Source organism: Phaseolus vulgaris, chromosome 1 (assembly GCF_051622355.1).
Source record: "Phaseolus vulgaris cultivar YP4 chromosome 1, ASM5162235v1, whole genome shotgun sequence".
Taxonomy (NCBI): domain Eukaryota; kingdom Viridiplantae; phylum Streptophyta; class Magnoliopsida; order Fabales; family Fabaceae; genus Phaseolus; species Phaseolus vulgaris.
Window position 1 is genome coordinate 42,168,366 of NC_143498.1, and position 8,747 is coordinate 42,177,112.

The following is an 8,747-nucleotide window of genomic DNA, read 5'->3' on the forward strand; positions in this document are numbered from 1 at the left end:
GGGGATATTTCAGGGGGTATCCCAACCCTTATACAAAAAAGATTTCTCCTCCTTATAACTTAGGACAAAACCCAAAGCTAGTTAACAAGTCTATACCAGCATCTAGGAAACACCTACATCCAATCTGCTTTGCGACCTGCAGGCGAAGCGAATTCTATTACTGGAGCCATTTAGAGCAGCATCCAAAAGGACCACCAGCATCAAACAAGATGGCTATGACAACAACCAAAACCAGATATGACCAACAACAAAGATCTGCTTGCTGCAGTATAATGCGAAACCAACATTCTACATCACCATTCCAGCTCCATCCAGGCCTTAAAATTCTGCTGCATACATTATCAAAACAAGATCGCAGTCTAGTTTGAATGTACCCTTCATGCCTATAGACACATGGCGCCTCTGAACCCATGAGTCAGGCCCTTGGCAGTGCCAGCTACGTGAGCTCTTATAGGACTCAAGACTAAGCTTCCTTCCTTTCTCTTAGAAGCATGAAACCAGCCAAACCAGCCTTTACCCAGTCTAGTTCCTAGATCTTAAGCAACATACAACTCGAGACGCCCACAACTGATGCCCTCTACATTCACCTCGCCACGCGACGAGTTACCCATGCACATTGCCTTCGGCGACCACCGACTACGCCCATAAAGAGCACGCCACTTCCTCGACCGGCGATTATCTTTGCATAACTTCGACGACCACCGACCGGCGGTCATGTTAGCCTTTGCATCACTTCGACATCCACCGACTACGCACACATTGAGATCGCTGTTTCATCGAGCGGCGATTCTGTTGACCTTGTATAACTTTGGCGACCACCGACTACACACATGGAGAACGCCGCTTCCTCGATCGGTGGTCATATTGACTATCGCCGTTTTAATTACCGGCGATCATGTTGAGCATTGCATAACTTCGACGACCACCGACTACACAGATATGGAGAGCGCCGCTTCATCGACCGACGATCATGTTGACCTATGGATATCGCCGTTTCAATTACCGGCGATCATGTTGAGCTTTGCATAACTTCGACGACCACCTACTACGTACGCATGGCGGTCGCCGGTTCATCGACCGACGATCATGTTGACCTTGTATAACATCGGCGACCACCGACTACACACAAATGGATAATGTCGCTTCATCGATCGGCAATCATGTTGACCTATGTAGAGCACCACTTCACTGACCGACGATCGTGTTGACTTGCATACCTTCTACGATCACCGACTGTAGTACCATCCTCTCCAGATTTGCCACTTCCATCAGAGACCTACTGTACCCATGCCTCTTCCTTGCTCCAACCATAGTGGCTAATACCCAGTCCTTATCCTCCTTCTTTCCATTCCAATTACTTAAAACTTCTACAGCAGATTAGGGGATTGAGAACCCAATCTGTAAGGGAGTAATTGAAGGAGTGGCTTCTGTGCTTTAGCCACTGCCACGTCTTAAGCTGGACCAGCTGGAAAGTTTCTTCCACATCTACTACACCTCGTTTAAACACAATAGAATTCCTATGTTCCCAAATACACCTCACTATTGTTGCCCATACTCCTTTCCACAAGAGATTTTGTTTACAACTCAGTTGTGTCAAGTAGAAGTTCTCGAAGTGCTTCAGTAAGTCATTGTGTTGTACAAACTGTATGCCTATCCAGTTAAAACATAGGGTCCATACCTTCTAGGCAAAAGAGCATTCTAGAAAAATGTGTTGACACGTCTCATCCTTAGTATTGCATAACACACAGACCGTTGAGCTTAGAATCACCCCCCTCTTTCTCAAACTCACTCTAGTTGGAATTCTACCTAGGAGGACCCTCCACGCTGTGGTTATGACATTGGGTAACGCTTTAATCTTCCATAGGGAGTTGAACACTTCCTGATGTGGGCTTCTGGCCTGCTTAATTAGGTACCCATAAGCTGAATTGACAGAATAAGGACCCAGATCTTCTCTCCCCCACATCTGGACATCTTTTTGTTCCCTCAACACGCTTGCCCGGGATATTTGTTGGAGAAAATCTGCTTCCATCAAGGATTCCCACTCAAATCTAGGCCTCCTCCACCTTACTTTCCACCGCCATGTTGCATCTTCCCACTCCCCCACCTCATTGACCCTTTGACCTTGATTTAAGGATAGTGAGAATAGCCTAGGGTACTGAGTTTTGAGGCTACTATTGCCAAACCACACATCCTCCCAAAATTTCACTTTGTCACCTCCTCCTAATCTCCAAGTTAACTGTTGTTGGAACCAGCCTGTTCCCTCTCCCTCTGTACATACTTTCTGCAGATCTCTCCACCACCACGTCTGCATTTTCACTGGGGTTTGCGGATTATCCAGGTCCATCCCATACTTTGATATCATTAGATCCTTCCACTTCCCTTTTTCATCCGACACAAGTCGCCACCTCCACTTGGCCAGGAGTGCATAGTTAAACTTCCGGATGTCTCTGATCCCCAGACCCCCTTCCTCTTTTGTTTTGCAAACGATTTCCCAACTAACCCATGCTATTGGTCTCTTCTCCTTCCCCCACCCCCACAGGAACTTCCGTTGAATTCTGGCTATGCTTTGATACACTGAGTCTGGTGCTTTAAAGATGGAGAGGTAGAATAGAGGAACCGCTGTAATGACTGATTTAATTAGACAAATTCTCCCTGCTAAGGACAAAAATCTTCCTTTCCACACATTAAGTCTTGCTTTTAATTTGGTTAACACAGGCTCCCAGAATTTGCTTTTCCTTGGGTTCCCTCCCACTTCTACACCTAGGTACTTAAACGGAATTCCCATTTGGTCACAATTTAGAGTCTTTGCATATTTGGCCATAGCATTTCTTTCAACATTCACTCCTGCAATCTTGGACTTATGAAAGTTAATCTTTAAGCCTGATGCTAACTCAAAGTCTCTTAGTATCGCCTTCACAGTTACCAAATTACTATGAGACTCTTCGCACAAGAAAAGTGTATCATCTGCGAATTGTAAGACACTTAAATGGAGCAAGTGGATCTCCTTGCCTCAGTCCTCTTGTTGGTTTGAATTCCTCCGTCGGGCTCCCATTGACTAGCACAAAAACTGTGGCCGATTCCAGGCACCCTCGTATCCACATAACCCACTTATTGTGGAAACCCATCTTGTGTAACATATCATACAAATATTCCTATTTAACCGAGTCGTATGCTTTTTCAAAGTCTACCTTCAAGCATAGACCCCTCCTTCCACTCCTTCTAAGGTCCCTCAACTACCTCATTAGCCATGAGCACGCTATCTAACATTCCTCTACCCGTTAGAAAAGCAGATTGACACTCATCAATGACAGAGTTTAGAACTTTTTTTATTCTGCCTGCCAACACCTTCGAAATGACTTTATATATAGCCCCCACTAAGGAAATGGATCTATACTCCTCTAGCTTTGAGGGATCCTTAACTTTTGGAACCAGGGCTATGAAAGACGCATTGCACCCCTTCGGTATTTTACCAGAATTGTGAAATGAGACCATGGCTTTGACAACCTCGTCTTTTATGTACGCCCAGCTTTCCTTCAGAAATTTAAAGTTAAACCCGTCAGGGCCCGGGCTCTTTGACCCATCACATTGCCACATCGCTTCCTTGATTTCCTCCTCTTTAAAGGGCAAAATGAGATTCAAGCTATCTTCTGGAGATAAGGTGTTAAATTCAACTGCATCTAGCCTCACCCCAAAATCTCTCGTTGCCTTGAACCTATTCTCGAACAGTTTCTTCGCTTCCACACGAACCGTGCATGGCTCTTCGCACCACTGACCCCCTACCACTACACCCTTTACTTCATTTCTGAGTCTTCTCCATCTCAAGGACGCGTGGTAAAATTTGGTACACGAATCCCCATACTTAAGCCAATTTGATCGTGCTTTTTGGCAAATGAGGGAGTCAATCTTTTTATCCACCTCCCTTAGCCTGCTCGTTAATTCCATTCTTTCCAAAGTCATGCTTCCCACCTCATCTCCTTCCACGTCTAGGCTATCGGCAACCTCAATTTCTCGCAAGATATTTCTTTTGGAATTATACAGATTGCCATACTCGTCTCTGTTCCATATTTTTAGGTCCCCCTTCAGCAATTTCAGCTTATCCTTAAGCTTGGAGATTTCATTCCCCTATACTGAATAAGACTACCACTTTCCCTTCACCATCTCGATAAAACCTCTCTCCCTAAGCCATGCATCAATAGTTCGGAACGGTTTAGGGCCCCAATCCTTATCCAAGGTCTTCACCACCAAAGCACAATGGTCAGACACTTCCCTTTGCTGGACATACTGTTTGCACCTTGGCCAAATATTCAACCACTCTTCAGAAACAAGTATTCTGTCAAGCCTGCTTTTATCCAAGCCATTTGATTTAAACCACGTATACCTTTTGCCAACTAAAGGTAAATCCAATAGAAAATTGGATTCTATGAACCTATTGAACCCATTGATCTCACTTGTGTAGTTACTAGATTACTCACCTCTAACACTAACTCCTTTCCTTTCCCTTCTGCTTCTTATGGCGTTAAAATCCCCGCAGAAACACCAAACCAAATCCTGGGAAGCCGCTTTAATGTTGGTAAGCTCTTCCCAAAGAATCTTTTTATCACTTAGGGTGCAAGCAGAGTAGACATTTACTATAGTGCATCTTCGTGTTGTTCTTAGATGGTGGCCCGAGATAGCGATAAAACCCTTCCCCATCACATGACTCTTATAGCAAACGCTTCCATATGCCACATGGATAGCAAGCTCCCTCTTCCATTATCGCCTTCATTATGTACTCATCCAACTCTATTGTCCCCCCACAGAGCGAAACATCTGGCTTCTGTGAATTCCGTAGTTTTCGTTTCTTGTAAACTCACAAATTCTGCTCCTTCACCTGCAATTAATTGTTTCAAGTATCTATTTTTAGTTCCTCCCCCCAAACCTCTTATGTTCAGATTGACTATCAGCATAGATAACCTTTGTTTATACCCTCCTCAAGCCTCTGCCTGAACTTCTCATCTCTCGACTCCATGCACTGCATTTCCTGGATAACCTCTTCCTCAACCCCTCGACAAGCAATTCCCATATGTTTTACCAATTCCCACAATTTTGCTGGTTCCACCATACTTTCAGGGTCCCGTAAACGAGAGTTGCAGTTATTTATATCCCCATCAGAAATAGACGCAAAGATGGTTCCATTTTTGGTAGAGGGAGAATTTCTTGCCTGAAGGGATCTTGCCCTTATTCTTGCTGACCGCCGTGGGTGGGTGCTTGGTTCCCCCACTTCCCATAGCCCTTTCAACCTACGCCTACGCGGTGGAGTACGGTGTTCGTTGACTCCTGCCGCACCTTCATCTCTTTGTTTTTCCCTCGCACTTCCTACTTCATCATCTTGCTCCATCTCCCCTGCCAGTATTGGGTCACCACTTATTCTTTCCTTCTCACACCTAGGCCCACTTGCTACATGTAACTGCTCTCCAGCACCTTCTTCTGCATGGGTTGGAATTTGGTTCTGCCTTCGACCATAAAGGCCCAACTCTGTTCCCGCTTGGCCCAATCCTATTATGGGCTTGGGTTGGGAATTGCCAAACTCCACGTCTACCACTAGCTTGGCCATGTCATCCTGATGTGATGGACTATTCTGAGGAGCTGCAGCCCCATGGTCATAGGTGTACAGATCCGCAGTCTCTTCTGAAACCTTCTAAACCCCTTTTTCCTCATTTATGAAGACTTCTTCACCTTTATTCTAACACTCAATCCCATGCAGCAGATCTTCCTCAATTACCAAATTGTTTGTCGTATTCACACTTCGGGCTCCTTCACCCACCGCCTGTCCTCCATCCGCCACCCCATACGACTTCGGACCCTCCCGATCCCACTATCTGATCTCCTCTTCACAACTGTTAACAGAACATGCAGTTTCCTCTACAAAAGTCTCCGACGAGGCAATACTATCAGAGGAAGCAAACCCATCATATCTACATTTGCAAAGACCTTTGGTTTCACAAGGTGTTTCTTCTTTTACGAAGATGCTTAAAATTTGATCATTAATCTTCATTTTTTTCGCTAGCCGTGCGTTTCGGTTCTTCAGAAGACGGACTTGTAGTCTAGCATATTCAAGATTTTCCCACAAGAGTGTGGCTTTATCAATTGACACTAGCGATGCCATTTCACCCACCACTTTGGAGAAACAATCCTTGTTCCAGAGAGTAATAGGTACCCCATAGCACCTTACCCATACAATTTTATGACCCGCTACATGATTCTCCGACCATGGATCGATAGAGTCAAAAACACTCTCAAACCACTCCTTATTGAGTTTTATCAAGGACTCCAGATTCTCCCCTTCTCTTGGTGTAAGCAAAGCTAACTTATCCCCCAAATAACGTATTTTAATCATGCTCATACCACCTTTCAGAAACTCATCCCCTAGCTGCTCGAAATCAAGCTCTGCATTGAACTGACCAATGCCACTACACTCCATCCATGGTAGGGTCTGCTTTTGGGTTGTGATAACTGGCCCCTTCCACTTCTGTTGAGGTCCTTCTTTAACTATTTCAGCGTAAGACTTCTTCCCCTTTTTTTCTACCCATGTCTCCTTCGTAACCACCCTCCCTCTAACCACTGGGCCTTCCAAACTCCTCCTCCAAGGCCCTCCTTGAGACACCAAATTTGGATTCTTTTCACCCCTTCTCGTTGTCCTGCTAGCCTGTAACTCAAACCTCCTATATCTTGGTACATTCACGTGAAGCTTCTTGCTACCTATAAATATTTGATCTAACTCCTTCTCTAATCTTCCCACATTTCCAACATCGAAGAACCGGACGAATCCAAATCTCCTCCCCCACTTATTCAACCTTCGAGAAATGAACACTTCTTTCACTCTTGCCCATCTTTGAAACACCTTACGCATATCCATCTCTCCAAACCCATTTGGGAAATTAGAAAAAAAGAAGGTTGTGAAATCATTCCTGGGTTTGTTTGGTATCTGATCGGTGCCTGAACCTCCGTGACGCTGGGAGGAGCGGGTTTCCCTTCCTCTCATGGAGTAATTCCCTCAAAAATTTAATAATAATCATTAACCTAAATCTTGGTTGTTATACCTCTCTTAAATGAAGAGCATATACATTACTCAATGTTTATCTAACGAATACTTGTCCATGTTTTATCTCTATATTGTTGTAATCCAACATAAAAGCCTTGTTTTTTTTACATCTCCCACATCCACATATGTATTTTATTTGGTGTGGATTTTATTTGACTTTATAGTTCTATAACTAGATTTTTTTTTACATAAATATAATTATACGTACAAAATTTTATTATTAATTTAAGATTATTCTACACATAAAATATAAGCAAACTTGAGTGAATTGAATTAATTATTTAAGTTGGAAACGCATTGGACCTGTTTAGATTCATAAGCTGTCATAACTTTTATGCAAAGAAGATAAGTCAGACCTAAAATGTAAGTCCTCGTAACTGCAATTAATTAATTTATATATTCTTATAATTATAAAAAAGTATTAATTAAATCTTCATAGTTTTAAATATTTTCTATAGGGAAGGCTTATCTTCAAATAATATAAAAAAGTATTTTTATTTATATCTCTAAAACCTAACACTAATATTTAATATCTCTTAAACAGCCATAAAAGAATTGTGATTCTAAAACCTAGTTATATCTCTTATCAATTTTTATTTTCCCTTTCCCAATTACACTGAAGACTCTCTCCATTGGATCTCTCTAAAGTCCATACAGAAACTATGATCTTCAAGTATATCTCATGCTTGATTACTTCATTTATTGGCAATAGTGAAAGCACCTCTTGGATTCATAGTAAATTAGGTCATGTTGTAATTGGCCTAATTAATGTCCTCCTTTTTGAAATAAGAGAGTGACATTAGGATGAAGACGTGATGTTGGAAAGTGATTAGCATGGAATGAGTTTGTCAATTCTCAGAATCCTTCATCTTGCATAATTCTAAGTTAATTATGAAGTTGCAATTATAGCTACCGTTGACTTTTCTATGTCTCATGTCAACTTACCGATCACAATGTTGGAGGCGTGGTGTTAGTCTCAATATTTGGATTTTTACTTATATGTTGCATGATGTTCTTATATATGATATCAGATATGCAAATTTGAAATGATTATGTTAATTAAAATAATTTGATTTGATTTTATTGCTCTTACACCCAAACCTTCTCAAAATTACATATTTATACTTTCAAAAATATTAAAATTATTAATTTTGGATTAACAATTTGAAATAGAGATGACAATGCAGGCTAGCCCATTCTCTATAGGTTCGTCCCACATTTGGCCTGTAAAATGTAGGTTGGATCGACTTGTTCCGCATAAAATATGAGGGTTGATTTTACTAGCCTGTCTCACATAAGGGTTGATCTACGGGCTAACTCGCATAAGAAATATTTTTTTTTTAAATAATAAAGAATAAAATTTTAAATAATTTTTTTGAATAAATTTAATTCTATTTTTTATTTAGATGCATTAGATAAGTGGTCTCACAATATTATTCTCACGACACATGTGTAATAAGATATGAGTAAAAATTCGGGAATGTGAAATATAAGACTGCATGAAGAAAATATGAGGGTGTAGAAAGAAATTTCTAGATTTTTAAGTTGTGCGGGTCATGCGAGTCAGTCAGTTCTGCCCCGCACTTGACCCGTGTAGGCTTCGGGTTATGCGGAGCGAGCCTAAGCGAGTCAGCATGTTGTAATATACAGTCTGTCCCGCATTTTT

General features: G+C 42.0%; 2 protein-coding genes across 2 annotated transcripts; both read right to left on the minus strand.

The window, feature by feature from the left end:
* Nucleotides 1-157: 157 nt before the first annotated feature.
* LOC137816011 (uncharacterized) lies at nucleotides 158-4,692 on the minus strand. Its single transcript, XM_068619114.1, has 6 exons — nucleotides 4,473-4,692; nucleotides 4,145-4,388; nucleotides 3,238-4,054; nucleotides 1,807-2,911; nucleotides 1,218-1,367; nucleotides 158-213 (listed from the first exon to the last, which is right to left on the minus strand). The coding sequence occupies exons 1-6, from the start codon at nucleotides 4,690-4,692 to the stop codon at nucleotides 158-160; spliced, it is 2,592 nt and encodes an 863-aa protein (XP_068475215.1).
* A 1,162-nt stretch (nucleotides 4,693-5,854) lies between these two features.
* On the minus strand, nucleotides 5,855-7,021 carry LOC137816012 (uncharacterized). Its single transcript, XM_068619115.2, has one exon. The coding sequence runs from the start codon at nucleotides 7,019-7,021 to the stop codon at nucleotides 5,855-5,857; it is 1,167 nt and encodes a 388-aa protein (XP_068475216.2).
* Between the last annotated feature and the right edge of the window lie 1,726 nt (nucleotides 7,022-8,747).

Excerpts from the sequence above, each read along its gene's own strand:
- LOC137816011 (XM_068619114.1), bottom strand. The coding sequence starts at position 4,692 with ATGGGGAAGGGTTTTATCGCTATCTCGGGCCACCATCTAAGAACAACA. Across the intron at positions 4,055-4,144 it reads ATCGAGATGGTGAAGGGAAA|AGACGAGTATGGCAATCTGT; the intron begins GTGGTAGTCTTA and ends AATATGGAACAG. Across the intron at positions 214-1,217 it reads ACAGTCGGTGATCGTAGAAG|CCATCTTGTTTGATGCTGGT; the intron begins GTATGCAAGTCA and ends TTGTTGTCATAG.
- LOC137816012 (XM_068619115.2), bottom strand. The coding sequence starts at position 7,021 with ATGAGAGGAAGGGAAACCCGCTCCTCCCAGCGTCACGGAGGTTCAGGC.